The following is a 27,158-nucleotide window of genomic DNA, read 5'->3' on the forward strand; positions in this document are numbered from 1 at the left end:
TGGTGGCCTAAAGCATAAATGGGTCGATGAGCTATTTTCCCACTAAAACTATTGTATAGAATTATATGTCTGTCAAACTATTACTTTGTTCTATATATTCCATAAGAAAATAGTTCTAGACTAAAACTCTTTTCGGAATCTCTCCAGATTGCAGTGATGGCTTCCTTTTTAGCGTCCCACATAACAGCAGGCGAGACCGTGTATCCGAATTCTTCTTTCATCCACTTGCTTAGCTCTGGAACTGAGAGGGAGGGACGAGCCTTGAGTAGGCCTTCCAGCTCGGCCGCCAGAAAATCTGAGCCCACATCTACTGGCTCACAGGTATGAGGTCCGTTATATTTTGTTATCTCGTAGCCATTTCCCTTGGTTATTTTTGCTTCCAGACTCCATCTGCAGTTTTTGTGTCCCGCTGCACATGTTCTACTGACCCAACGAGCAGAGGATGTTCTATTGTTATTTTTTTTACTTGAGGCCCGAAAACAGGCCCATTGGGCTTTCTTGAAGACCGCTTTAGTTCGCGATTCTTCAGTTTTCTTCCCCGACGAAGAAGATAACGAAACACAAGACACAAAGCATGAACGGAGCTTCGCTCTGCAATTCCCTTTTGCTCCATTCTCGTTTCAGTTCACCTTGCTCCATCCCTTCGTCTGTTTATCTGAGTCCTCCATGTTTCACAACCTCTGCGTACATCTCATTTCCTCGAGCAGGCGTTACCAAAAGGAGTGATGGGTTTCGCTCATTCGCTGTAAGCAAACGTAGAAGCAGTATCCAAGATGATGTAGAAGAAGAAGAGGAGGATGATGATGATGAAGATTGGGATGAGTTTGAAGTAGAAGCAGAAGCTGAAGGAGACGAAGACGAAGGAGAGTTCTTGCCGATGGAGAAGATGAAGCGATGGCTAGAGAAGAAGCCTCGCGGGTTCGGTGTCGGCAAAAAGTACGAGACTTTAATAGAAGACAAGCTCCTCGAGGAGATTGAGCAGAGCTGGAAAGCTCAAGCTGCTAATCTCAACAAGCTCAAGAACAACGATCCTCTCAAGCCTCAACATAATCTCATCAAAGGTTTCCTCTTTTTGTTTCTCTCTCTCTTTCCTCTCTCTCTCTCATCAAAAAACTCAATTAGCTGCTTTTGAATGATTATTATAATAGGTGAAACTCAAAGTGGGTTCCGTGTTCGTGTGACTAATCTTCCTAAGAAGAAGAATGTTCATAGGGATCTCAAGGCTGCTTTTAAAGAAGTGAGTGGGGTTTTGAATATAGAGCCGGCTGTGTCTGGTAATAAGAAGACTAAAGATCCTGTCTGTAAAGGGTTTGCTCTTGTTGATTTCAGAAGCGAGGTTGATGCAAACAGGTATATGAGAGTGTTTTGTAGATTAGCGTTTCTATTGTTTGGTGATGATGAGGATAAAGTTTGATTTTTGTTGGTTCTTAGGTTTGTGGAGCAGTTCAATGGAGAGAGATTGTCATTTGGGAAGGTTGTAAAGCAGATAAAGTGTCAGGTTGTGGAGGTTGCTTCAAACCAATCAGTTTCTGAGGAACTACGCTCGGATACAGTCTTTGAGGAGCTTCCTTTCCATGGTTTGGAAGCAGTTTCTAGTGTTGGTGTTGTTGAAGAAGATACTTTTGTGGATTCATGGGAAGAAGAATCATCAGATGATTCAGACAAAGAAGGAGATGAAACAGAAGTGGAAGAAGAAGAGAATCTTATCTCTAGTAGCATAGAACCTCCCAAAGAACGTGAGTCTAAAACCAATGTAAAGTCTCAGAAACAAGTTATGAAGCGAGAGACTAGAGAACACGAGGTGTTAGAGACACCTTTAGTTTCGTTCCAGGCGGTGAGTAAACCCAAGGAAGCACGTGTGGATAATGATGATGAACATGGTAGGTCTGATGAAGAAGAAGTTGCTGAAGAGAATCTTGAACCTCTGAAAAGTTCAGTGTCGTCCTCAGATGAGGAAAGGATTGATAGAATCCGTAGGTTGGAGCTGAAGCTTCTAGGTAGAGAAAAGCTTTTGGGTGGTGGAGCTGGCTCTGATAAACCTGAAGCAAAAGCTGGTGGTAGAGTGGAAGGAGAGACGAAGAAGAAGAAGAAGAAGAAAAAGGTTCTTGTGAAAGGGAAGAAGTCCTCGACCATAGAGATTCCTGGATCTTCAAAGAGGTTAAAAAAGCATGCAGCAATCTTTGTGGTTAAAAAAAAAAGTAACGATGGTAGATTCTTTTTTTTTACTTAGACTGATTGATTTCTGTAATTACGATTTTCACAGGTTGAAGATGAAGGAGAAGGCTCTGTTAACTGGGGTCTTAGTCAAGTATGCGGCAAAAGTTGCTTCAACCTCAAATGATGAATGATCATTAGGTTAGGAGAGCGAATCTTTAAGTGTTTAGTCTGTCTCATCATTTCTTCTTTTGACGTTTCTATTCTCATGGATATTGTCTTAGGAACATGCTCAAGCAAACTTGGGTACATATCTCTATGGTTTAGAATCCTTTTGGACCCTTGTCTCTTATGTGGTTTGTGCTTTATTATAGATATGTTGGAAGTTAAGTGAAGCAAGTGTGGGTTAAAAACAGAAACTGAGAGATACATGAGGGTTTGTTGTTCCTTATCAGTTATCACATACAAAATTTAAACAATGTCGGAATAATCTTGTCCTCTTCAACCTATTAAAGTCTTATGGGGTTCATCTCCCTCGGCTGCAGAACCACCACCACCATTTTGGTCTTGACAATCTTCTCACCTTATTTTGACAATCCCACTTTCAAAATCGAAGAATATTCTAACGAGCTACCGAATTTTTGAGGTCTCTAAAGTTAAAAAAAATGGTCTTGAGTTTGCACTAGTTGTCGCAGGAACGAGTTTAAACATGAAACCCGCCCACAAAACTATCCCACTGGTTCCCCAGAGGATAAAAAGGATACGAGAGTCTGAAACTGACTACAACAACTACATTGTCCACATTTGGCTGACTAATTCAATTTCGAACCATATGTGCGGTACTGCAACCTACTTTTAAGACATCTATGTATGTCTTCCACTTTTATTGAGTGGTGGAAACTAGTTTCATCCTAAAATATTTCAGACACAGGATCAACCAAAACTAGTTGGAGGAGACAAAACCAATATGCTTGAAACTGAGTCAAGACCAAAGCCATAAAAAAAACAACACTAAAACTACAACACAACAGTTCCCAAACATTGATGTACTTCCACCAATTATAGCAATGAGACAAAGCTGCTTAAGTGTAAATCTATTACATTATTAGCTCCTATTAAAATGGAACCAAAAGAAAAATAAAATCGAAGATCAAGAAACTCACTCAAGAACAACTTTAGCACCAAGAGCCTTAAGCTTCTCAACAATCTTCTCACCTTCATCTTTAGAAACACCAGCTTTCAAAACCGAAGGAGTCTTCTCCACCAACTCCTTCGCTTCCTTAAGTCCCAGATCAGTAAAGCTCCTCACCTCCTTTATAATCTTTATCTTCCCTGACGCTTCAAAACCCTCAAGCTTTATCTCAAACACTGTCTTCTCCACTTTCGCCTCTTCACTCGCACCACCACCGCCACCGCCACCACCACCCTGAGCGATCCCGGCGGCACCTACAGCTCCGGGCTTCATAACGGCGACAGTTGGTGTCTCCGTGATGCCTCTCTTCTTCAGTATTATCGCGCCGAGCTCTGAGATTTCCGATAAGGTTAGAGACGAGATCTCGTCGACGAGGCGGAACACGCGGTCTGTCGGTGGACTTCGGTGTTCTGTCGGATCGAATGTCGCGGGGTCGTAGTCGGTCGGGAGCTTCCTTTGATCTATTTCCTCTTCTTCCTCCTCTTCATCTTGTTTTCTCGCCGGTTGTCCGAAGCTCCGGCGACCGTTGAGAAGAGAAGCGAGTGGTGATCTGGAGGTTTGAGATAACCTTGTTGATAAGTGTTGTCTGAATCTGAGGATCAAACTCATCTTTTTAACCGATCGAAGCTCTTCTTTTCTATCGGATGTAAGGTTTTTGCTGCATTTGAGGAAGAACCCTAAAGGAGGCGTTTGCGAAAGTCTGACGATCTGATGAACGGCGAAAGGCCCATTTATTATTTTAAGCCCATTAAGTCTCATTTGGCCCAACTAAACTTTGCGTGAGTTTGTTAAAAGGATTTTGATGAATTTACCGGGTAGTTTACCGGGTATTGTTGTATCAAGTTTAGTAGCTGAAGGAAAAGCACTCTTGTGTTATGTGCTATACAAAAATGTTTGCGTCTTAGGTTATCGACATGTTATATTTGAAAGGGATTCTCAGAGATTGTTCTACGTTCTTCAGAGATTAAGCAAAGAAGTGTTTAATACTCATTTGCTAAATGGCATACATCTCTGGACAATCAAATTTCGTTTTGCCATTTTTTCTTTTGTTCGTTGTGTTTACAATAGTGTTGCTCATATTTTAGCAATAAAACAACCATCTAAATGATGCTTCTATAAAGAGTGAGTTCACCCACCTATATGGCTAACTCCAAATTTGTATTCAGATATTCAACTTTCAGTATAAATAAATTTTTAACTTTACAAAAAAAAACTGATGCTGAAATTAGATATGTGATAAAAATTTCGGTAAAACATCATAAAGGATCAAAAGAAGTAAAAATATGATTGTCATGTGAAGCTATCACGTTTCTAAAATCAATCAAATATATTTGGATTATATTATATTTTGCTAATTCACACAACAACTTTTTTATAAACAAGTGGAATATACATAAAATCATGGAAAATTTTAAAATGTTTTAATTTTCAACTTATAAGCACCATTTTCAAGAAACCAAAGTGTTTTTTTTCTCCAAAAAATTCCAAGAAAACTTTTTTTTTTACGTTTCTTTGCAAGAAAAAAAACAATGTTAAATTTTTTTATAGACAATTAGATGTTTTATATAGATCTAACGACTCAGTAGATTACTTAGGACCTAACGACTAAGTAGATTAATTATGATATATATAAAGAATAAGGGTTAATGAATTATTTCTTTATTTATCATATTATATGTATATATTAAATATTTTAATTTTTTTTGGTTTAGTTATAAAATTATTTTGATGAATTGTTAATATTAGGTATGCAAAAAAACGAATTCAGATAAATTTATAGACTTGAACTAATATAATTATTTGATTTAACAGATTCATATTAGCTTAGATCAAATTATTCATTTAGGACGATTAAACCAGTTTAGGACAGTTAAACCGATTTGACCCGTTTAGATTGGTCCGTTAGAGTTTGAAGGCCAGTCTCAGGCACGCAAAAGAAAAGTATTACATCAATCTTCAAAATGCTTGCAGAAACATGAATTACAACTAGCTGAAATAGATTTTATACCAAGCCAAGAATTAAAACTGTCTGTTGTTGGGCTCGCTTAAAAGCAAGACCCTACAAAAATAGGCGTATGCCACTTAGCGTGGAGAGCACACGGTATTCTTTAGTAAAAGGCGAAAGAATAGTTCGCTTTGTGCTCACCACATGGCTGCGTGGATTGGAAGACTGAGCTAAGGCCACATTTTATACGCGTCTCTCCCTTGTAACAAACTCCAGCTTCCCGATGTGGGATGTTGTAATCCGTTCTTTCACTTTCTTTCTATTTACCGCTTTCGTTTTCCTATTGTTTCATTTTAAGACCCTTTAGTTTATTCGATAGAAAGAAAACCCCCATTTCAATTCCAATTACATATCCCTTTTCTTATTGAAGGTCATTATAAAATATCCATTTAAATCCCACTGTTCAATCTCATCTTCATCCTCACACATCTCTTTTTGATTGAAGCCTTTGATTACAAAATGTTTTTTTTAATCAGGTATATTGATAATACTGTTGTGGATTATCTTCATTTACTTGCACATCTCATTCATAATCTTGTTTATATTGGTGGATTTGGTGCTCTGCATAATGTCTAGTTGATAAATGATTTTAACCTTTTCCAGCTACAGACTTGGACAGTGATAGTGAGTGTAAGCTTGTTTCTTAATTTAGGACCCATAATTCATGTGATAACTTGCACGGAAATGAAGCTACAAGACAAATTTGGAGCAGATGACAGCATTATCTCCGCCAAGTAGGAGATCTAGTCCATCGATTTCTCTTCACTGAAAAAAGCTTCTACAACCTGGGCTTAAGCTTGAGCCTGCATTGTCGTGTCAGTGACCCAGTTATGGCAAAGCACAGGATCAGTATTGATATCTGAGAATGGAAGAGTGGTAGTGAATTCATCCAATCATGCTATTGTAATAAAATGAAGGTTGTGCATCTAAAGTATGGAACTGAATGGGGCGGGTTAACACTAGGATTTATATGCTATTCCAGAAAGGTTTACAATTCACCAAAATGCCAGTCACGTTTCAAAATAAGACACGACCCTGACCCGACTGTACGCTGGTTCGGTTGACAACTTTGTCTAGAATAAAAAGAGACAATTGCATCACAGAGAGGATCCAGAGAATAACATTCTGACTACAATCATCCAGACAGAAGAGTTTCTTAGTTTCAATCCGCAATAGGGCCAATTATGACCACAAGAGTGAGAATCAGGCAGAGACCACCAAACCCGTTTCTCACAGCTGCTACCGTTTTGGAAGACACGCTATGGCCTGTAGAATCTTCTTCCTTGGACCCTGCATATGAATCAATGGTACCAAAAGTTCAAAACAATCTGCCAAAAGAAGAGTCATCAATCTTAATTGTTTTAGATCCATATAGAAAGGAAAGTACCATTGGTATGATGAGATCTTTTAGATCACTTTCTTTCATCTGCTTTATCGTCGTCATGTCCACCTGTTGTCAATATTAGTCAAGCTCAGATAACAAGTTAATCATCATTTTTCGTAGCATCTGTATGTAATTGTATCTGCTGCATATTGAAATGCCACAACATGGAAAGCACAAAACTAGCGTAAAAGCCACTTACTTCCTCTCTCTTAAAGGCAAGGAAGTATTTTCCAAGTCCAAGTGAATTTAGAAAGCTCTCTACTGTTAGAGGCTCTTCCATCTGTTTATAGAACCAAGCAAAGATATAAATGACATATTATAACCACGTGGATTTGGAGCATAATGCAGAGGGTAAATGCTACAGTGTACACAAAGAAAAGACATTCACGAATTGAGAAGAAGAAGAAAAGATCTTACAGGGAAGGGACTGTTCTGCATCATACTTCCAAGTGGAGGAAGCTGACTCAAAGGAGGTAACGGATGCGGGTTTGGGACCGGTGGAGGCAACATTGTCCTAGAAAGAGTAATGCCACTTCCTGGTGCTTGATTATTTACTACACCTCTAACAGCATATGGTGATGGTCTAACATCATCAACCATCCTGCTTCGTCCATGGAAATCATCAATGCTCCTTGGTGGAGGAGAACCCCTGGAAGAACCCACGTAGCTGCTTCCAGGATTCCTCGAAGGAGAAAACCCCCGAGAAGAACCCATGTAGCTGCTTCCCACGTTTCTAGTTGGGGACAGAGCTCTAGAGCCACTACTGAAGCTTCTGGGGTTCCTTGGCGGTGATAGCTCCCTTGGAGTGCTGCTAATCATCCTCCCAGCCGTTCTTGGAGGAGGTGATAGATCCCTTGGATGGCCAAACATTCTTCCATCATTTCTTGGCGGTGATAGACCCCTGGAACCACCAGTGAAGCTTCTGGTGTTCCTGGATGGTGAAAGAGCCCTTGGAGTGCCACTGATACTTCCAGCGTTTCTTGGCGGCGACATATCCCTTGGATGGCTAAATATTCTTCCAGCACTTCTTGGCGGTGATAGATCCCTATGATGGCCAATCATCCTTCCAGCACTTCTTGGTGGCGGCGATACATGCCTTGGATGGCTAATCATTCTTCCAGAACTTCTTGGCGGTGATAAACCCCTAGAACCACCAATGAAGCTTCTGGTGCTCCTCGGCGGTGAAAGAGACCTTCGAGTGCCACTGATACTTCCACCATTTCTTGGTGGCGATCGGCCCCTGGAAGCACTCATAAGCCTCTCTGGAGATCTCCGTCGTGTATCATCCCGGGCCCATGGAGAATACGCACTGCTTGATGAAAGCATCTGAGAGGGACCACGAGCAGTCCTTGATGGAGGCAACGGGTCATCCCTCGGGTCATCCCTCGGGTCAGCCATACGAGGTCGAGCATCAAGGCTACGAGGAAGCTGCTCACTCTTGGACTTGGAGAGCAGCATTTCACGAAGATCGATAGTGCTGCCTTCCTCGCTCTGAGTTCGCCTCTGTGCATTTTTTTGCAACAGTTTGAAACGTAGATCATGTTGACTGATCTGCAAATCTTAGTAACATAAAGAGTGGTGGGTCAGAAAATCAGCAAAGATGCAAGTGGTGTATCCAGCAATTCATATATTAATACCATTTCCACTGAAACTTGCTTCCCCTCTTTGCCTACACAAAACAAAGAAGAGAAAACACCGTATCTATTCTCAGTGATTGCCTAAAAGCCAAAAAACACAAAGCATAACCCTTTTTTTTCCAACCCCAGGAACCCAAACAAAGGGCCTAACTTTCATCAACAACAAGTTAAGAAGCTCCTTAGATTCAATACACACATAAGAAGGAAAAAGGAAATACCTTTTACTGACCGCATCACTTCCGTAAGAAGAACTATCAAACTGATTCCCTAGTCTTTCTTTGACAGAGCGCTTGGTCCCAACTCTGGGCAGCTCATCTATATCAGTTCCATCTCGACTCACCACCTGCACAAAGATATAAACAATTTTCTACACTCAGCTCGTAAAATTCTACAACTAGCAGATCTTTAAACAATCTATGCAAAGAGTGGAACATGCTCATTTAGCGAAAGCACCTAAACAACTTCTCTCTCACACATTACGAGAGCAAGAGTTTCAACAGGTTCCTTCCTTCTACCAATAAAATTAGCAAGATACCAACTGTGAGATGCGAAGAATAACAATCGTACCTGGCCACTACGGCCTAGAGTAATAGTGACCCTACTCCGCCGAGAAGCTTCTGACATTTGAGGACGAATCCCTAAGGAAATCAGCTGCAGCCAAACCCAAACAAAACCAAGAGCGAAAACAATCACCTCCTTCAAGCTATATAGAGTCGAATCTACTCAAAATCAGAGACAGAGAGAGTGTGATAATCGTAAGATACGATTACTCAGGGGGTATTACCGTATTACGATAAGATACGGAGAAATTTTGCCGGAAAACGAAGATCGGGAAGTTAACCGCTCGCCGGAGACGAAGACGCTCGTGACAGACTCGCCTTGGAAGCTGCGCTGTGCGAACCTAGAGAGAGAGAGAGAGAGAGAGAGAGAGACCTGGCTCAATGCTCATTTGGTGGCTTCCCCTTCACACATCAACTTCAATTGTATTTACATGATGGCCCTCGGATTTATACGGTATTTTCACATTTGAACTCTTGTTTTATTTACGATCTATTATGTCCACCTTTTGAATTGATAATAGTACATTTTAATTTTGGGTTTTGATTCCTAAATTTTTAGGTGGACATAACTAAATGAGCTTCCAATAATTCATCATTTAATGAAAAGACACAAATCTGATCCACTATCTGTTTTAGTCTCTGATACACACTTCATGGCAAGAAAGAAATGGCAGGAGACACGCGAAGCTCCTAAAAACCTAACAGCCATCATCAGTTTCATTGACAGAGCTGTCTGGAATCGGATTGACAACTTAGGAGGTGTTGATCTTGATCGTGTGAAATACAATCAAGCTTTTGCTATTTGGTCTGAATCAAAATAAGGATCTTTAGTGTTTTTTTCATTTTTAACGAAAATGTTACATTTATTGTAAAACAGTTTTTTGTATCCGAATATAATTTAAAATTCATTCAGAAAAAAGTCACAAATCATTGTGAACTAATTGATGTGATCATTTACTCGAATAATAATGGCTAATACAAATTAGTAGAATTTTTTTTTCAGTTAGCTATTTAAACTACTATATATAAACATTTGAAAAAAAAAACTAGAAATCATGTATCTCAATTTATGAATTTCTTTTTTTTTGGTCAAAGCAGTTATATGAACTTCTAATCGATTAATATAACCATTAGAACAAACAAACAAAACAGGTATTCAGTATGATTTATTTTATTTATTTGGTCATGGTAAGTTGTAACGAGGGAATAAAGAAGAACAATTGGATAGTTTGGATTTCAGTAATGGTCGATGTCAGCTGCCAAAATCAAAACCTGATGTCATACTGATTTCGACGTGCTTCTAATATGTAATTAATTACTAATTGCCATATGATAAAACAAGGGAGACAAAGAATGGATAACACGAAAATCAAACGTTGTTTGGAAGTAGTTTCATCTGAAGCATTATATATGCATGTGTATGTGAAAAATCGTTGTCGGAAACCAAATATGTGTATGCATCTTCCATGCCTATGCTGTGCATACGGATATTGGATCAGGGATCAGTTTGGATCGAATATTGCAGATATATGAAATTTAGTATTGATAATGGCTAACAAATAGAAAGCAACTAGAACTGTTCATGTAGCTATTTACGTATACAAAACTACAATAGACCGTTCAAAGCTTCAAAACTTTCGTTTGAAACCAGAATCATATACATTGCCATTTACGTGCATATATATGATTAATTTCGAAAATCTTATATGAACAATATTAATTGCTTCAAAGAATCACTTGAAGAAAAACGAAAGAGAGAGGCCAATGTCTTAGTGCATTCAACGTGATTTTAGTATGTAAGAGCATCATTAACCCTATAACCCCATTTGGGTTTCTTAATGATTTATTTAATAATAAAAGTTAGTTAAGAAATTTAGTTAAGAAATCTTTAATTTTTGTGGTACATTGGGAGTTTCTTAATTTAGGTTTCTTAAAACACATTACACAATCAACAAAGTACACAATCACAATCAACAAAACATAATCCAAGATGATAAAATAGTTTAATAGTGTTGAAAACAGTAGATAAGTTTTAGATGAACCAAGATGTAGCAATGTCGTCATGGCTACCAAGTTTATCAAAAGTTCCAGCTTTTAAATCGAGCCTGGCAAAACAAACTTTCAATCATTGAAACCTCCATCGAATTATTTAACTGAACACACATGAGATATGAATAAACCAAAACATAAAGAGGTTCAAGGGTTTCAGATTATGATACCACGAATTCTAACACCTCGTTTCTTGCTTGGTAGAATGCTCTATCAAGAACAAGCACTGATATGTTGAAAGCAAAGTCAAAATTATTAGCTCAAAAGAAATGCCAAACTGAGAAAAAAGAGTTTTTGTCATTATGTAAAGGTTAAGTATATACCTCATTCTCACGATCCTCAAACGTATTCTGTAGTTAATCTGCAACAAAATAAAGTGTCAGATGCTTTTAGCCGATTACAGAGACACAACGAACTTCAAAAACAGGTCTAGTAGCAGGATCTTCAGCCAGTTTGAGCAATCTCAGATGAGTGAGTGCATACCTTCAGACAAAAACAAAGTAAAACATTGAGACATGACAAGCATCATACACCTTCGGACAATAAGACTACAATCATAGTGATTTAAACAAGAACCAAGCATAGTTGATGGTGTCTGATTTAGACAAGAACAAAAGAGAGACAAAATCAGAACTTACAACTCTACGGAGAATAGGTTCCACAGAGGAGCATAGCCTGTGCAAGCTGTCAACTTTCATAGCCTCAACAATCACACTAGCAAGAGCAACAGAAAAAGTTTATAAAGTTGCAAAAAAAACACAATTGGGTGAAACAGAGAAGATGAAGAGAGAACATAACAACATTTCCGACGGTGGAGAAGATAAGATCCCCGGGGAAGAGGAGAAGGACTCGAAGAAGATCGAAAATCCAAGGAACCTTGACATAACTCCAGCGCCACCTCGAGCCCTTCACGCCTCCTCTCTCCGATGCCGTTTCTGAGACTGTACTTCCTTAGCCATCAAGACAGGAACATACAAGTTCTTAAAAAACTAAACAACAACAATAATCAATCAAAGTCAAGCTACTTTAAATATACAGACTCTTCATCAATAAAGGGCCAATCTTTGAACTAGGGCCTTGATATTGAGACTCTTAACCATCTGGTAGAAGGTGAAAACTCAATAAAGGACCAATCTTCGAACTTAGGGTTTGTATCTAAGACAATAATGCTCTAGAGATAAAACTTTCAAGGAGAAGAAGAAAGCTTACGGTTTACAACGAAAGGTGAAAGACTCGGCGGCCGGAGAGAAACAGAATGCCGGCGATCAAGCGGGCGTCTCTGTGTTTTTCTTCTTCGAATCCAAACACGAGAGAAGAGGAAAGAAAGAAAAGAAAAAAAAATAAAAATCCTAAATCACAGTTCGCTGACACGTGTATTAAGAAACTTCATTATGATCGATTACCAAAACTATGTATTAAGGATCGGTTACATTGATTTTCTTTTATTTTGATTTAATTAAATCATTGCTTTTCTTAAAAACTCCACTTAAGGACCTGGGATAATGGTGGTCTAATGAATACTAACCACTAAAGTCTATAGCAAAGAACGTATAACACAAAATAAAATCAACATTGGTAGGACATAAATTTGTATATACAGAAAGTATATGTGAAAAAGAAACCAATGTATGAATACGTGTGTATATATCCCCATCATAAACAAAGAATTAAGATTTTATGTCAACTCAAACTAAATAAAATCGAGTAAATAAAATTCATCTACGGTAACAACCACGAGAACAATCCAACGGTTGACAACAAGAGACTGAAAATCGTCAACCTCGATGAACCGTCGATTCTCCAAGCAGCACCAAAGCTACCAGTATCTCGTTGACGAGTGGTGGTAGACGGTGGCGATGTCCCGTTGAAGTTAGGGTTCGCACCGTACAAGTACTGTATCCCTTCCACGTCATCATTCGTCAAGTCAACTTTACGCTTCCCCGTGGTGATGGTCGGATACATGATCGACTCTTCCACCGAGGAATGTCCTAAACCAAGAAGATGACCAATCTCGTGAACCGCCACCGATTCAAGATCAACCGCCGCCGTAACGGAGAGGAAACTATCGAGGTCCCCGGAGACAACCCAGTTCTCGTCTGCGTCGAGGTGGAACTTCCCGCTCGGAGGAGAGAAAGCGTGAGCTAACGTGCCCAACACGCCGTCAAAAGGCTCGCCGTCACCGTGATCTCCCGTGTAAAACCCTATGGTGATGTCTGACGTCGTGAAAGACTCGATGTTCGTGAAGTTTAACTCCGTCACCTCGGCCCAGCGTCCGAACGCGCGTGCAAACACCCCCTTGACCTCATCGGTTAATGGGTTTCGCGGGTCGAACGCGTAGGTTAAGTCACGGCGGTCTTTCGGCCACCGTGGCTCCCCCGGGAAGAGGGTATAGTGTTTGACCGTATGCAAACGCGGTATACGTCCCCCGGGGGAGAAGTTGACCTCGAAGGTCTTTCTTCTCCCGTTGTGCATGACCGAGGTACCGTTGACCACGTCGGGGTTTCCGCAACGCGGGATCACGATGTGTTTGATGGTTGGCGCGTCGAGCTCTCCGGTGACGTCAAGCCGGAAGTTCTTTTGGTACAACTCCACGGCCGCTTTGAGGATGTCGTCGAAATCATCGGTGAAGTTTCCGGTGTATGTTTCGGGGATGTAACCAAAACGTTGGAAGTATTTTTTGATGCGGAAGAGACCGTCCACGTTTTGTCCGTGGTGGCAGCCGGTGAAGTTGGAGAAAGCGTTCCAGAAAACGCGTGTGGTGTTACGTAGAGACGGTGGGATGGAGGTGGAGTTGGGGAAGAACCAGGCGGAGACGGGAGAAGCGATTAGGATGAATGATAATAACCCTAGAACGCAAAACCTCATGGTGGTTCTCGGATTAGAGGTAAGCCGAAGACGAAGAAAGAAAAATAAAATGGAGAGGTAATATTTAGGATTTTAGGAGAGGATTTTGGGAAAGAGAGAGAGATGGATGGTAACGTCTAAAAACAGGTAATGCCGTTTGAAGATAGTTTTTATATTAAGATAAATTGAGAGAGTTTGAGGTCAGCTACTGCGTTTTGTCTTTGGCGGGTGAGGGGTCGTTGGGAATCATTTGCGTGTTAACCAAATTTCTCCTTTTAAATATTTGTATTTTTAAGAAATGGTGAATGATTCAAATGGAAACATCTATTGTCTTAGTCACGTTCGTAGGTCATCAAGACGGAAGATTGTGCCACAGAAAGACTTCGGCCCGGTTGGTAGAATTTGACCGGTTACATATTACCCTAGTAAACAATATGTAAGGACTTCGGTCCAGTTGGTAGATAACCGGTTTGAGGGAAAAGTCAAGGTGGCGGAGTCAAACAAAGCTGTTGAACTATTTTTTGTGTTTAGGTTGAGGTTTCAAGTGGGAGTTGGTTTGGTCGGAAAAGTCATCAACGAATCTTTGTTTGACACGTTTTAACGACGTCACCTAATTAAGTCTGCTTTACATTCGATAAGTTGTAAACAACATATGATTTCTCGGCTTCACATCACACATCACATACAATAGTTAATTAGTCGTCAGAGGCATAAACGAATAAAAGATACTATAATTACAGTATTTTTTGGTCAAAGAAAAAAGGTAGTCTTTTATCCAATCACCAAGTCAATGAAGCCGTACAAGATAAACATGTTTAATTGGTATTATAGCTTGAGGTAGTTGTTAACCTTTTTTGTATTCAATCTAACATGCGGTTTTAATAGATGGTTTAAGCCTGCGGTTCGAACTTAGAAGTTGACAAGAGACAGCAAACCGCTTGTAAAACATATGGTTAATATATTTATACTACCCAACATAATAATTGCTTAGTTCGAAGCTTACGTTTTAACTGTATGATTATGATCATAGATAATTTGGTAACATACTCCGAGTAATGGCAAATATCAGACCTTATTTTAGTAATTGGAATCCAAGGGGTTATATTTTCTTAAGGAGATGCATTGAACATGCAAATGCGAATATGCATTCACTGATCACATTAATTTCTTTGGAATTTGTATTCCCTATTCAAATCTTAACAACTCCCAAGGTTCATTATTTTCATTTACTGTTTGACAAGAAACCTCTTGAGATTCATAACCTCTGGTTCTCCAATATATAGAGGCTTAATCTTCATGAGTTACTCAAAGCGTGTTACCTCAAAGTCTCAATCACCTCTCTTCCTCATTTTCGTTTCTATTCGTTTCCCTTGGATCTCCAATGGCTAACAGTGTAAATTTTAGATTGAAACTTCTCATTGATGTGAGGAGAAACAAAGTTGTTTTGGCCGAAACTGAGCAGGATTTTGTTGATGTGCTCATCAGTCTTTTAACTATCCCTATGGGTAACATTGCTAGATTGCTGAAGAGTCATACGACAGTACTAGGCTGTTATAAAAATCTTAACAAAAGTGTTGAAGATATGGACATCGGTCATTTCGAGACTGAAGCATGCAAGACTATGCTGACGGATCTGAGGAGTACTAAGGATATCCATCGCAAAAGGCTCAAGATGAACATGAGTTCTACTAATCCCTCCAAGTTCTTCGTGTGCCCAAGTTTTTTCAAGAGTGATTCATATGGACACAGTGCATACAGCAACTTTAAGAACACAAGATGTAGCTGTGGAGCTTTGATGACCTATCAAATTCAGGTCCCTGAAGAAGAGCAAGTTGAAAAACTGATAGGAAATAAAGAAGATGGAGTGTTTGTCAATTGCCGATCCTCATTCATTGTCACTGATGATTTGAAAGTGACATCAAACTCTATTGGTGTTCTCATGAAAGTTCTTAATGATCGAGGGTATGCTGGCTTTAGTGATCTTCAGGAAACCCTAATTGATGTAGGGTTCGAAGAGGTACTTTATTAGCTTTATTTATTTTGTTCAATGTTCCGCTCATGTTATAGCTCTTTGTTTTTTTTTTCCTTTCTCATTGTCTCACGCATGTTTATAGCTTTAGTAATCTTCTATGGACACACAGGTCCGGTCTCTACTAGGATGTTTATTATCCTCGGAAGCTGCCTTGACATGCACGTTCCTTAAAAAAACTCGCATGATGAGGAATCTCAGAATGTTGTCTCCACCTGCGCCGAAAAATGTTAAAGTATGTTCCGTGGAAGTTTATGTTAGAAAGATTGATAGGGAGATTCTTTATGCTGAGTGCAATGGAGACTTTGTTGATTCTCTTCTCAGCTTTCTGGTTCACCCTCTTGAGTTGGCTTGCTCATTGTCTAATGACAATACCATTTTGGGATGTGTTGGAAACTTGTGTAAAAGTCAGTGTAGAGGAGAAGCTTCCAAAAGCTTACTTCTTCCTAGCATTTACAGTTGCTCTAACAATAATCTGCTCGATTATGATTACCAATCAACAACGTATGAATGTTTGATCCGTAACTCTTATTCGAGTTGCGAAGTGGCCAGGTCAATTTCTAGGTTGCCGATCGCAGGTGAAAAAGCTGCGAGTCTGTATCCAAGTAATCCAAAAATCAAGTCCGGAACTTCATCAGGATATGGGATTGGATTTATGAAGAAAAATAAAAAGTTCATCGTATCTAATGATCTTACTATAACACCAATGAATACATCTTCAACCATTGGCTTGTTAAAGAAGTTGCAGGTAGACATCAGTGATCTTGACAAGTACCAGATTAACATTTCCAAAGTTGAGGTAACTTTCTGTTACTTTCTGTTTTTTTGGGCCATCTATCTTGCCTCAGTTATAAATGTTTATTCTTTAACTTGCTTGTCTTGCAGCTCATTAGCATTCTTAGAGCTTCCTTGATCTCCTCATCTGCATTGACCAAAGGCCTCTCAAACTTGCTCGTCAAGAAACCAAAGGAAGAAGCTTAAACTCTCTCCAAGAAAATTTCCTTATACAAACCTAGTGAAATTGCTTCTGTTTTTGAGGATTATCTCTTATGGTTTTCAGATTCTGCAACAATTATTTCTAGTTTCACTTTACTATTCCTCAGTTCGCCTATTAGATGCTCTTCTTTTTCTATGTATTTCGTTTCAATGTTTTAATTATTAATGCAGTATCCTTTACTATCACTCTTTTATTTATTTCTTAACTTTGCACATCAAACAAGAGTACAACAACAGAAACAGATTTAGTTTAATTTCTTTTTTGTAAAGCAAATCAAACAGAATTCACTCTCTGATGTAAACCAGTTTTTTTTTGTCTTTGAATGAATTTAACATCCAATTAAAAAAAAAAACAAGAGTACAACGCATGAGTGAAAAACTGACTGTAATTACGTATTTTACTGTTGTAAATCAGAATCATCACTAGAGATTTTGTTGCTTGGTAGTATTTATATTTAAACCAACATTATATTATAAAATATCATCACATAATCACATAGAATTATTCTCAAACGTGGTTTTCTTCCCTTATAACTAAAAAGGTAAAGCTTGATAAATAAATAAACATAAAGTAGACAAAACACAAGTAGAGATACAGAGACAAACAGGTTGAATAATTTTTCCTAACACTTAAGATGGCCTTGAATGTGATTAGCGAGAGGGCCGAATGCACCAGTGGTTTTGTACATTGCAAGGATGGAAGCAACACATTTTGTTACTCGTCCTGTTCACGGATGGCAAGTAGCTCATCAAATGACATTTCACGCCTCATTGTTTCTTTAAGAATCCCATACAAATCCAATTCTTGTGAGACATTAAATTATTATGTACCCTCTCTATATCTTACTCATACGAGCAAAAGAAATGGTTTATACCTGAGCAACGAGATTTTTATTGGGCGCATTGTTCCACATATTTGCAGCATATGCAGGTTGTACACGAGTCCACATATAGACATGACAGAAATTACCTGAAATTACAACGTCATTTGTGTATTGTCATGATGATATGATATCATGGATCTTTAAGAATATCAGAGATAAAGAAGTACCAAGTGAGCATCAAGGGGAGGTTGGTAGTTACGGACTAGAGTATCGATCCATCTGAATATCAGGATGTAAAGGAAGCAAAGCTACTTGTGGATTTGAACTATCCTTCAATGTTAAACCACTAATGCTAACAAATGTCGCACCTTCTCGTTGTCATCACTTTACAAGGAGACAACTAATCAAAACCTTACATGTTCCAACTCAGCTGTCTCTTCCCATGAATCAAAGTTTAGCACATGATATCGGACAGAGAAATGGTATGTCGTCTCTTGTCCAGTGTATGACGAATATTAATTGGCCAGGGTATGAGATTTATAGTGACATATCTAGTCGTACATAATAATGGCAATTTTTTTCACCAGAAACATTATTACATGATGGGATGATAAAAGTTCACCTAAGAATTAAATGACTACAATGATGATAGTATGTAGTTGCTGCTGGTCCTTATCCACGTAAATAACTACAACCACCAACAAATCGTATGATGTGACATGTTATACCATCATTGAATAGATAACAATCATTTCGTGCTTAAATTGTTAGTCCATGGACCAATCTAGATCAACAATGTTTGTGAGTTTACTTAGCAAAGATGATGCAGTTTGGGTAGCAAGGGATAACCAGCCAGTGGCTGTCTGAATGGATTTAACGGACTCTGCATTTCAGGGATGATCATTCTAAACCATATGGTTTTGAAGATATATCAATCCTTAAGAAACATATAAGCAAATATTATCAGATAATCTATGCATCCAACAAAGGTTGATTGGAAAATTGGAGATTAGTGTATGTGTATAGTGGCTCCAAATTGATTTGTAAGAAATGAAAAGAAAGATGCTTTTGTCCTCTTGCAACTTCATTATATGGTACATGTGTCGACTCTCTGTTCTCTTTATACAGTTTTGATGAGACACAAGCCTGACAATATGGCATGAATCATATCCACCCTTCATTGCATCATCCTTATTTATAATAATCTGACATCAACCCTCATAACAAAAAACATAGATTTGAACAGGTAATGATAGAGTTTTTCTGTGGTAGTCTTAACGCAACAAGCCGCAAGATGACAAGCTTCTCCACAGTAATCAGAGAATACCGCCATTCATTCTCTGCGTTGACTCTCCCTAGAGGTTTCTTTTATCTTTTGCATTTGCCATGAACATTTGGTTGTTGTGTTATGAAAATCAATTAATCATGTCTCAGCTACTTATGATGTTGCTGTTCTTCCCCAACAAGGCAGTGTGTCAAGGACCAAACCAAAACAGTGGAGAGTTCAGAACCTCAGTGGTTTGCTCACACTTCAGAATTCTACACTCACGTTAGCTCTGTCGTTAGTGATCTGTTGGCGAAAAGAAGCCTGGGAACTGTATACGTAAGGATGGGGTGCATAACAAATTTTGCATTCATGTGAGACTAATGTTGAAAAGAATAGGTATCAAACAAAAGAGGGACTTAGTGTTAATGTTACAACATACAAAAGCTTTATATATACACCAATTGTGGAAGCTTGATCCTTTTCAGTATTCCTTTGATCTTCCCCTCCTTCCCCATTTTTTTTTATTTCAACAAAGGAGCACAGAGGCAACAGCAGCAGAAGTGAGAGAGAGCCATCTTGAATTTTCTCTTCTAGCTGACAAAAGCTCAATCCTGATGTATAACAAGCAAAAAGAATGGCAATCTTGCGTCTCTAAAAGCGTACCAAGTTGCTCTACTCACGAGCTGTTTTGCCTGGGTGTAAGTGAGAAAATGTCATTGGCTGGTGAGAAGTTTTTGGTATCTTTGTATCCTCCTTTCCCTAATTATAGAACCACTCGAAACCTTCCTCTTCTTAACACGATGCAATACATCCTCTGTGTCAAATACATATGAGACCTGCAGAATATAGACAAGCTTAAAGTTGTTATCATAGTAACTCCACAGCGTTGAGCTGAAAATAAGACAATGTACCTTTGAAGAACTGCATGTTATCTTACACTCCAAACCGTTTATAATCTTAACTCCATCCGTGGTGCAGAGTTCATCGTCATCACCATTTTTACGCTTATTCCTGGGGGGAAAAGAAGAGAGCATCTGATTACTTTCTCCCATTATCTTTTGGAAAGATGGAAACATTATTTGTTAATGCTCTCTACTTACCGGTTTAGATAGATTCGAGGATTCTCCTTCACCTTAGCTTGACTGGAAAGGAACTTGTTTTGGAGGTAAGCTGTAAAAGTTGGGTCCATGGATATGGATGTCACATCAGGCTTATCATGTCCATAGTCCAGAAGCTGAATAGATAACTTTGTTGTTTGTGCTGAAAGCTCCTGCAGAAACAAAAGCAACAAATGCAAATCCTATCAAGGTCCTAAGCAAGATTGGTCCAAGCTGTGGAAGTATCTCTTACACATTCAATGCGGTACACATCTTCATCAGGAAGAAGAACACGAGCGTTTTCATAATAAACATCATCGAAGTACTTCTCAGGCTTTCTTGATTTCTCATATGAATATAGCTGTTGTAGTTTGCTGTCCATCTCATCAGCTGCTACTACTTGGAGCTGAAAGGATCACATTGGTTAGTTCAAGCACAAGTGAAGAATAGATGAAGAGAAGAGAAACATACATGCTTGATGAGCTTGTAGATCAGTTTGTCTAATGTGAAGAGAACATATGACTGTGTCCCAATTATTGCTCGGCAATCATCTTCAAACTTGGAGTTATCAGACGTGCCATCAAGCAAGTTGTAGAGAGCATTCATGAATCTGTTCCAAACAAAGCTTAGATGTGTTAAGCAGCAACACAGACTCTCATCTGCATAAAAGATCACAAGGGACACTCACCTGGCGTAGGAATCTGCAGGGTTTGTTGAATTTGAGGTCTTCCACATTCTTTCAGGACACGATGAATTGATCTTTGCTGATAATATTCTCTCATACAAAATCTATTTACAAGTAACCACAAAAGGTTAGCTATAGCCCCCATTGATTTGCAGATTGAGTAATGATGTGTTTACCTGATGAAGTCTGAAAAGAACGTAATAAGAGTCATTCCCATAAAAGACTATTGAGTTCTTCTTCTGAGAATCATCTTTGTTGTCCTTATCGAGTATAGCTGGAGGGACATACTTAGACAGAGGCTTCGCATGCAGCAAGTTTCGCACATAAACGGGTAACACAGGCCTATCTCCTTCAGCATCAGACATACCTTCTTCAGCTTCAGCCTCACCTTCACTTTCTACCTTATTATCATCTTCAGGGTAACAATCTTGTTCACCATCACCAGACTCAGTTCCAGAAACATCACCGTTATGAGATGTGTTTCCGCTGCCATCTGATGATCTTGGTGCACTTTCATCACCTTCATCATTCTCTCCACTACTTCTCTGGTTTAAGTTATTCCCAGCATCATCCTTACCATTGCTGAGAGCATCCAAGTCATTCTCTGCAAAGTTATCTTCCTCAAAATCTCCCGTTGGAGAAAGCTCACCTTCCTCTCTTTCAACTTTGGTTTCTCCAGCAGAGACTTCGTTAGATCTTTGATTATTCGATGTTTCAGCCAATGTACCATTTACGTGGTTTGGCTTCGACTCCATCTCCGTTCCACTGGTTAAACCACCAGGTTTTGGAGTACTATTGCTAAGCCCTGCTCAAGTAAGAAAAAAGAGAGAAAGATACCATTGATCATCTACAAACAAGAGTATTCTTATCAAGAAAAGTTCAAAAGTTCTTACCAACAATGGATAAAACGCTGGTTTTCCCATTCCTTTGAGGTATCAATCCATCTACAGGTGGTGAATTTGAGCTATGCACACGTTCAATAGTAACAGCTTCTTTGGTTTCAGGCCTTTCTTCAGGTGTGCTTAGATTTTTCCGCATTTTATCATTCTGAATGTTGTCATCTGAGGACTTACTAGCAGTGAAATCTCTATCGGCTTTTCGAGGGCCATTTGACCGCACAGTGCTGGCAACCGTAGCTCCATTTTGAGGACTATCCTCGCTTGCATCACCAGTTTTTAAATTCTGGTTCGTAGTAGTCTTGATAGCATCTTCTTGGTCCTCAGCAACTTGAGGGCGAGAAGGAACACCAAACATCGGTTCCAAAAACTCTGTCCATACCTTCATCACCTTATCTAGCTGCTCGGTTGAACACATTTCTCCACAAGAATACTTGATCAGCTGATAAAGATCCTCGTGAAGATCAGGATCCGGATAATCAAAACTCATGCTGGAACAAATAGTTCTTCTGTTTCCAGCAGCAAGAGCAAGAAGCGCATCATCCTCTCCTCGCTTCTTCTCAGAGATCTCGTTTATCTCTGCCAACAAAGCTGCAGTGAAAGATACATAAGAATAGTGTAATACACTTTGTAGGTAGAGATGTAACGAGAAATAGAAATACAACCTTTTGCGCTCAGATTCTTTGAATCCTGCTGTTTGAAATAGAAACTGCGATGATCAAGTGATCTGTGGTAGTTCTTGGTGTATATATCAGCCCACACTTTGTTAAACTCAGAACGACACCTTCCCCATTCTTCTTGTTTCTGTTTCAAACGTGTCAGTATTACAGGTAAAGCAAGATATGCATTCTTCTTTAACAAATCAATCACATCCAGCCCGTGGTCACCGTATAAACGTTCTATGCACCTTATGTTTAGAGCTACACAAGACAATAACACAACAATGAATGTCAGCCAAAAATGGCAACATGCAGTGTGGTCTCAATAGTAAATATGTATATGTAGAGATTTTGGTTTAACTGCGGTGCGGCGGTGTACCTGTGAGGTGATCCTCTATACAGATGGGAGTATCGGTTTTCAATTCATTATTGTTAATCTTTGCTAATAACTCTTCCACTCGGTTCGTAGCTGAGTTCACAGACTCTAATAGCATGTCTAGCTCGAACCTAAAGGCACAACAACAAACAAAACTATTCACCAAATCCAAACCTTTTCCAAATAGATATAAGTTATACTCACTAACCTGTCATCTTCACAACGGAAGAGGCTCTCTTCGTACTGGTTCTTACGCATGTGTTTGAATGAATAATCTTCACTTCCTGAAGTGACAGAGACCCAATGGTCATTAAGCACCTGGCTGCCAATCTCCATTTTTTGGCTTGCAATAGGAATTGGATACTGCAAGAATACAATCCTTTAACTAATGAAGCAAGAGGAGAAGATTCTTTTCATGATGAAACGTATCAAGCATACATTCTTTGGAAGTAACCGGTAACTAGGAGTGCATTGTTCACAGTTGGAGAGATCTAGTTCGCTGATAGGTTTAGCCCATTTCTGGCTCGCTGCCGCCTTTTCAAGCCTCTCCTTCTCTCGATCTCTTTCTCTAAGCCTTTCAGTCTTCTCACGTTCTCGTTCTGTATCTTTGTCCTGTGACTTAGTAGGCTGCGGACATTTGCCATCACTCCACAAGGATTCTGTAGTCACAACAATCCAATAGTTAGATCTAATTTGATTTATTTCAACTGTCTCGACCATTTAAAGTAACTAGACTTACTCTTAGTCACAACACTAGAGAGTAATCCATCTGCAGAAAGAAAAACAAAAGTTAAGTCAGACCGTAACCATTAACTTGGGGATGTAAGAAGAGAAAGCACGAGTTTGCCTAGTTACCATTCTTTTCACACTGAACCAAAAAGACTCTGAAGGCTTCCATGAGATCTGGATATCCTCCAATTAGATTGCCCACCTGATACAATAATATTGTCCACAAGTCATTGACAGGAACATTCCACAACTTCAAAGGTCAGGCCTATAAACATACCAAAGACTGCAGCTCTGGTTGGCTGATTATTTCCTTTGAAAAGAGATTAAGACATCGTAAGAACTCTTGGTACTCAGAGCTACTAAGCTTTGCCTTCACTCGATCAACAAAAGCAAGCTCTTGGACATGGCCTGTCATCACAAAAAAGTCAATTTCAGGCACACAACGAATTAGCAGACAAGGCTGCATGAAATCAATCACATCTAGCTACCTTTATCATCTTTAGTAGATGAAGTGGCAATGGCTCCACAAAACTTGTCTCCTTCTCTACCCTGATTCGAGGTTTCAGTAGAATCTTCATCCCTTAGTGTCAGCTTCTTCTTACTGTGGAGGAACTGCCCTTTCTGATCATCCGAGTAATCATTTTTTTTGTCAATGCGTCTAACGTCTTCTTTACTTTCTTTCAACAAAGATCTCTCCTGGTCTAGCTCCATATGTTCAGTTTTGAGGTCATTGATCCGGTCCTTCTGCAACAATGCGCAAACAAGTGATAGCTCTGAGTATAGGATATCCAGTAGCATATCAAGCATTAGCTCACAAATTACTTCAAGAGAGGGAGGAACCTTATCAGAGTCACGAATGGTGGGAAGAGATTTAAAGCCTCCTCGGTCACGTACAGACATTTTCACAAGATCATTAGTAGAGGTAGTCCCTGAAGTGTCAGGGAGAAAGTGAGTGAACTCCACAAGTAAATCATGATGGTCCCGGAAAAGAATAGCCACCTGCAATATAAAGCATATCAAACTAAGACAACCAAAAACAATACAAAGTGGAAAAAGCTACAAAACATACCTCCTGGTAGACCTCAGTAATGGACTTGTTCTCCTTTCTATACATATTCAGAATGTCTAAAAACGATTTGTATACTCGGTCATCACCCTGAAACCTTGTCTGCACAAGACAGATAATATTAACTTTAGAAGCACAAAGTAGCAACGAGTAATATTAACTCTTACCTTAATCTTGTTAACAAAACTAATAGCTTCCTCAAACTCAACAGGCTTCTTTGGGAGAGGTTGGTCATCTTCTTCAGGTAAGAGGGTTATCTCAAACCCCTTTGGTAAGAAAGTATTGAAACCCAAGATGAGCTCTCGGTTCCCTTTGAATAGCTCTTTCACCCTCAAGATGACACCACTAGTATCAACTCTACAAATTTTCAAAACAAAAAAAATCAAACTTAATCCCCTAGAAATGAACTAAAGAACCAAAAGAAAAAACAATAATTACCTCTGAGCTTTAAAATCTTTCATGACCTCAAGAAACTCATCATACTTTTCGCGTTTATCTGCAAACTTATCCTTGACAGCTTTGAGATACGCAAGTGCATCATTTGTAGTCAGCTTCTGCGCACTTCCTCCTCCTCCAACCATGATTTGAAATTTAGCCAGAGCTTCATTTAACACACACACAGAGAAACACATTAGCGCATCCAAAAAGTCTTAAAGGGTTCATGTAGAGTCGAAGACTTTGATCTTTTTTTTGGAACCACAAATCAAATCTTTAAAACATTGAAAAACCAATCAAGAACTCGGAGGCAATCTCAACTTAGAGCAAATAAGAACACAAAGCAAGCAATAGATCTAGGCAAGTAGAGAGCAATCAAAGCTGAATCGATAAGGAGTTAGAAACAAATGAAGCTGCAAAATTCGATCTTTTAACTTAAATCTTTGGATTGATTCTTTTTTTTTTTTGACATTACGGCGCTTTGAGATAAGGAATTAGACATATAAAAAAAAAACGCAACAGAGAAAGATCATCATCGGGAGAGTTACTGAATTTCGTGGAGACAGAAGTTTACAAGCACAAGGCTTTCCTCCTTAACGCACACGGAAACCACATAGCAGGGAGACAACCAGAGACTTTAAAACAGAAAATTTGCAGACCAAACTAATAAGACAGAGTTTAACTCTTTTTATGATGAAGATGAGAGAAGAGACTTCTCTAATGATATTTTTTTACGTAATTTTTTATTTATATGGTGTAATATTATTTATACTCTTTGGATGTTTTGAAAAAAAAAAACACTTTCCTTCTTAAAGATAAATTTTCATATTTTTGTTGACAATTTTTTTTCTTCATATTTTTACATTTTTCATAAATTAATAATAGTAAATTATAAAAATTTGAAAAATCCAGTTATATTTATTAGATAATCAATGTATGATTACCGCATAATCTGTGTTATATATTTTACCTAACAACTTTTAAAAAAAATTAATCATCAAAATAAAAAAATTATTATGTGTTAAGCGCAAAGCATATATCTTTCAAAAAATAGAACAAAGTATTAAATAAGACAAAAACACAAGTCGCTTATTATATCTTTTGTTCTTCACTATCTTTTATTTTATTTGGGACGTTATAATTAAATATATAAATGAAATGAGAAAATTGAATAATAATGGAAAAAAAATAAGTTGAAGACAGCCGTTGCTAGGTTGCTTATAGGTTAGGTTACCGGTTATAGCCGGTGAGACCCTACTCGCAATTGAGGTTATGTTATTGTTAATTTTGTGATTGATGAGGATAAATAAGGAAGATCATGTAAAGTTAAACTATCAACGTCATGTGCTAGAGTTAGTAAATTCGAGGCTCTTTTTAATAATCTGAGGAAGAGTTTGCCCGTTTTCTTATTATAGAAACTAGAGATTTTACCGGGCTACGCCCGGATTTTTTCTATATATATATTAATTGAATTTAATTTGTTTATGAATCTGTATTTCTTTTTGACTATACTTATATGTTCCAGCTCTGATATTTTGTTTAGTTCCAATCATTCGGTAAATATTGTCTTCTATTGTATTTCCATACTAATTATGTGTTGTTTAATTTGATACATATGGTTTTTCTACAACTGCCAATAACATCAATAATAGGATTGAAGTAAAATATTATTCGTATTAAGTTGAGTTGTTAAATTTTCTACATTGTTTATAAAATTAATTAGTATGGATCATTCATATAAGGTGCCAATGATAAATATCATTTAAAACCTAAAACTGGTTTTGGATATGAATTTATCTTATATATTAAAAGAGAAGTCACAACATTGATTCATGTGTGATTTTTTTTTAAGAATGGACCTAATAGACATATTCATAGAAAGTCATGTTACATTTAATATCTAATCTTATCATTTAAATTTTGGGTCTACCATAAATTTTTATTGTGCTATCAATAATTGGATTTAAACAATAGATGATCCTTTGGATTTATAGATAAATAAATTAAGTTGATATAATTTAATGTTGTAATACTATACTTCTATATGCTAAATATTTAAATATTTATCGATGTTAACTTTTAAAATTATAAATTTTTTTTTTAAATAACAAAAATAAAATTATCTAACAATGATTAATTTTTACTACTTCAACCAATTCAAATTTTTTGTAAACTATATTGTTTATTTTAAAAATTAAACAAAAACTAAATGTTTAATTAGTTTAATTTTTTAAAAACTTTCTAAATTTGTGAAATGTTATAATATATTTGAAT

At 38.2% G+C, this 27,158-nt stretch overlaps 6 protein-coding genes, 1 long non-coding RNA gene and 1 other non-coding gene across 19 annotated transcripts; 2 read left to right on the forward strand and 6 right to left on the reverse strand.

Moving 5' to 3' along the window:
- Window positions 1-14: 14 nt before the first annotated feature.
- Window positions 15-2,633, forward strand: LOC106353944 (protein DEK). 2 transcript variants are annotated; one of them, XM_048735872.1, is made up of 5 exons: window positions 15-67; window positions 148-1,061; window positions 1,149-1,350; window positions 1,432-2,157; window positions 2,264-2,633. In XM_048735872.1, exons 2-5 carry the CDS (start codon window positions 575-577, stop codon window positions 2,346-2,348), a joined length of 1,500 nt encoding a protein of 499 aa, XP_048591829.1. In that variant the 5' UTR covers window positions 15-67; window positions 148-574; the 3' UTR covers window positions 2,349-2,633. The 2 variants fall into 2 exon arrangements, with proteins under 2 accessions (XP_048591829.1, XP_013649231.1); XM_013793777.3 differs by lacking the exon at window positions 15-67 and having other exon boundaries at window positions 525-1,061; window positions 2,264-2,355; window positions 2,439-2,633.
- Window positions 2,634-3,107: 474 nt separating this feature from the next.
- Window positions 3,108-4,037, reverse strand: LOC106353945 (50S ribosomal protein L7/L12). Its single transcript, XM_013793780.3, has one exon. The coding sequence runs from the start codon at window positions 3,953-3,955 to the stop codon at window positions 3,314-3,316; it is 642 nt and encodes a 213-aa protein (XP_013649234.1). The 5' UTR covers window positions 3,956-4,037; the 3' UTR covers window positions 3,108-3,313.
- Window positions 4,038-5,385: 1,348 nt separating this feature from the next.
- On the reverse strand, window positions 5,386-5,501 carry LOC125576828. The gene has a single exon (XR_007315252.1). It is a non-coding gene; the product is annotated as a U5 spliceosomal RNA (small nuclear RNA).
- A 794-nt stretch (window positions 5,502-6,295) lies between these two features.
- Window positions 6,296-9,355, reverse strand: LOC106353946 (serine/arginine repetitive matrix protein 1). 2 transcript variants are annotated; one of them, XM_013793781.3, is made up of 8 exons: window positions 9,157-9,355; window positions 8,940-9,023; window positions 8,591-8,715; window positions 8,373-8,404; window positions 7,153-8,294; window positions 6,935-7,015; window positions 6,739-6,801; window positions 6,296-6,641 (listed from the first exon to the last, which is right to left on the reverse strand). In XM_013793781.3, the coding sequence occupies exons 2-8, from the start codon at window positions 8,994-8,996 to the stop codon at window positions 6,591-6,593; spliced, it is 1,551 nt and encodes a 516-aa protein (XP_013649235.1). In that variant the 5' UTR covers window positions 8,997-9,023; window positions 9,157-9,355; the 3' UTR covers window positions 6,296-6,590. The 2 variants fall into 2 exon arrangements, with proteins under 2 accessions (XP_013649235.1, XP_048591830.1); XM_048735873.1 differs by lacking the exon at window positions 9,157-9,355 and having other exon boundaries at window positions 8,940-9,043.
- Window positions 9,356-10,848: 1,493 nt separating this feature from the next.
- Window positions 10,849-14,078, reverse strand: LOC111199279 (metalloendoproteinase 2-MMP-like). 5 transcript variants are annotated; one of them, XM_048735881.1, is made up of 4 exons: window positions 12,191-14,078; window positions 11,783-11,922; window positions 11,620-11,695; window positions 10,849-11,464 (listed from the first exon to the last, which is right to left on the reverse strand). In XM_048735881.1, the coding sequence occupies exon 1, from the start codon at window positions 13,844-13,846 to the stop codon at window positions 12,701-12,703; it is 1,146 nt and encodes a 381-aa protein (XP_048591838.1). In that variant the 5' UTR covers window positions 13,847-14,078; the 3' UTR covers window positions 10,849-11,464; window positions 11,620-11,695; window positions 11,783-11,922; window positions 12,191-12,700. The 5 variants fall into 5 exon arrangements, with proteins under 5 accessions (XP_048591838.1, XP_048591836.1, XP_048591837.1 ...); XM_048735879.1 differs by having other exon boundaries at window positions 10,849-11,037; window positions 11,152-11,207; window positions 11,305-11,464; window positions 11,620-14,078; XM_048735880.1 differs by having other exon boundaries at window positions 10,849-11,695.
- Window positions 14,079-14,317: 239 nt separating this feature from the next.
- Window positions 14,318-17,122, forward strand: LOC106355915. The gene is made up of 2 exons (XM_048735882.1): window positions 14,318-15,842; window positions 15,967-17,122. The coding sequence occupies exons 1-2, from the start codon at window positions 15,207-15,209 to the stop codon at window positions 16,765-16,767; spliced, it is 1,437 nt and encodes a 478-aa protein (XP_048591839.1). The 5' UTR covers window positions 14,318-15,206; the 3' UTR covers window positions 16,768-17,122.
- A 176-nt stretch (window positions 17,123-17,298) lies between these two features.
- Window positions 17,299-18,190, reverse strand: LOC106357135. 2 transcript variants are annotated; one of them, XR_001272249.3, is made up of 3 exons: window positions 17,902-18,189; window positions 17,726-17,820; window positions 17,299-17,574 (listed from the first exon to the last, which is right to left on the reverse strand). It is a non-coding gene; the product is annotated as an uncharacterized LOC106357135 (long non-coding RNA). The 2 variants fall into 2 exon arrangements; XR_002653422.2 differs by having other exon boundaries at window positions 17,353-17,627; window positions 17,902-18,190.
- Window positions 18,191-19,284: 1,094 nt separating this feature from the next.
- On the reverse strand, window positions 19,285-25,635 carry LOC106353947 (paired amphipathic helix protein Sin3-like 4). Of its 5 annotated transcripts, none has more exons than XM_048735874.1 (21): window positions 25,433-25,635; window positions 24,888-25,050; window positions 24,617-24,806; window positions 24,453-24,551; window positions 24,224-24,382; window positions 23,872-24,130; window positions 23,661-23,791; window positions 23,510-23,585; window positions 23,394-23,423; window positions 23,093-23,313; window positions 22,863-23,017; window positions 22,658-22,785; window positions 22,285-22,539; window positions 21,617-22,210; window positions 20,900-21,528; window positions 20,727-20,827; window positions 20,510-20,648; window positions 20,292-20,444; window positions 20,042-20,211; window positions 19,853-19,952; window positions 19,285-19,777 (listed from the first exon to the last, which is right to left on the reverse strand). In XM_048735874.1, exons 2-21 carry the CDS (start codon window positions 25,028-25,030, stop codon window positions 19,655-19,657), a joined length of 3,855 nt encoding a protein of 1,284 aa, XP_048591831.1. In that variant the 5' UTR covers window positions 25,031-25,050; window positions 25,433-25,635; the 3' UTR covers window positions 19,285-19,654. The 5 variants fall into 5 exon arrangements, with proteins under 5 accessions (XP_048591831.1, XP_013649239.1, XP_048591832.1 ...); XM_013793785.3 differs by having other exon boundaries at window positions 23,872-24,127; window positions 25,433-25,634; XM_048735875.1 differs by having other exon boundaries at window positions 24,888-25,044; window positions 25,433-25,619.
- Between the last annotated feature and the right edge of the window lie 1,523 nt (window positions 25,636-27,158).

Source organism: Brassica napus, chromosome A7 (assembly GCF_020379485.1).
Source record: "Brassica napus cultivar Da-Ae chromosome A7, Da-Ae, whole genome shotgun sequence".
In the NCBI taxonomy this organism is placed as follows: Eukaryota; Viridiplantae; Streptophyta; class Magnoliopsida; order Brassicales; family Brassicaceae; genus Brassica; species Brassica napus.

Bases quoted from the DNA above. Each gene is read 5' to 3' on its own strand.
- LOC106353944 (XM_048735872.1), top strand. From the start codon at position 575: ATGAACGGAGCTTCGCTCTGCAATTCCCTTTTGCTCCATTCTCGTTTC. The intron at 1,351-1,431 runs GTATATGAGAGT...GTTGGTTCTTAG, and splicing joins AGCGAGGTTGATGCAAACAG to GTTTGTGGAGCAGTTCAATG. The intron at 2,158-2,263 runs GTTAAAAAAGCA...CGATTTTCACAG, and splicing joins ATTCCTGGATCTTCAAAGAG to GTTGAAGATGAAGGAGAAGG.
- LOC106353945 (XM_013793780.3), bottom strand. From the start codon at position 3,955: ATGAGTTTGATCCTCAGATTCAGACAACACTTATCAACAAGGTTATCT.
- LOC106353946 (XM_013793781.3), bottom strand. From the start codon at position 8,996: ATGTCAGAAGCTTCTCGGCGGAGTAGGGTCACTATTACTCTAGGCCGT. The intron at 8,716-8,939 runs GTACGATTGTTA...ATCTTTGTGCAG, and splicing joins CTCTAGGCCGTAGTGGCCAG to GTGGTGAGTCGAGATGGAAC. The intron at 8,405-8,590 runs GTATTTCCTTTT...TGTTTTGTGTAG, and splicing joins AGTGATGCGGTCAGTAAAAG to GCAAAGAGGGGAAGCAAGTT.
- LOC111199279 (XM_048735881.1), bottom strand. From the start codon at position 13,846: ATGAGGTTTTGCGTTCTAGGGTTATTATCATTCATCCTAATCGCTTCT.
- LOC106355915 (XM_048735882.1), top strand. From the start codon at position 15,207: ATGGCTAACAGTGTAAATTTTAGATTGAAACTTCTCATTGATGTGAGG. The intron at 15,843-15,966 runs GTACTTTATTAG...ATGGACACACAG, and splicing joins TTGATGTAGGGTTCGAAGAG to GTCCGGTCTCTACTAGGATG.
- LOC106353947 (XM_048735874.1), bottom strand. From the start codon at position 25,030: ATGGTTGGAGGAGGAGGAAGTGCGCAGAAGCTGACTACAAATGATGCA. The intron at 22,211-22,284 runs GTTGTATTTCTA...CTTTCACTGCAG, and splicing joins AAAGAATCTGAGCGCAAAAG to CTTTGTTGGCAGAGATAAAC. The intron at 19,953-20,041 runs GTAAGTAGAGAG...TTTTCCCCCCAG, and splicing joins CCTCGAATCTATCTAAACCG to GAATAAGCGTAAAAATGGTG.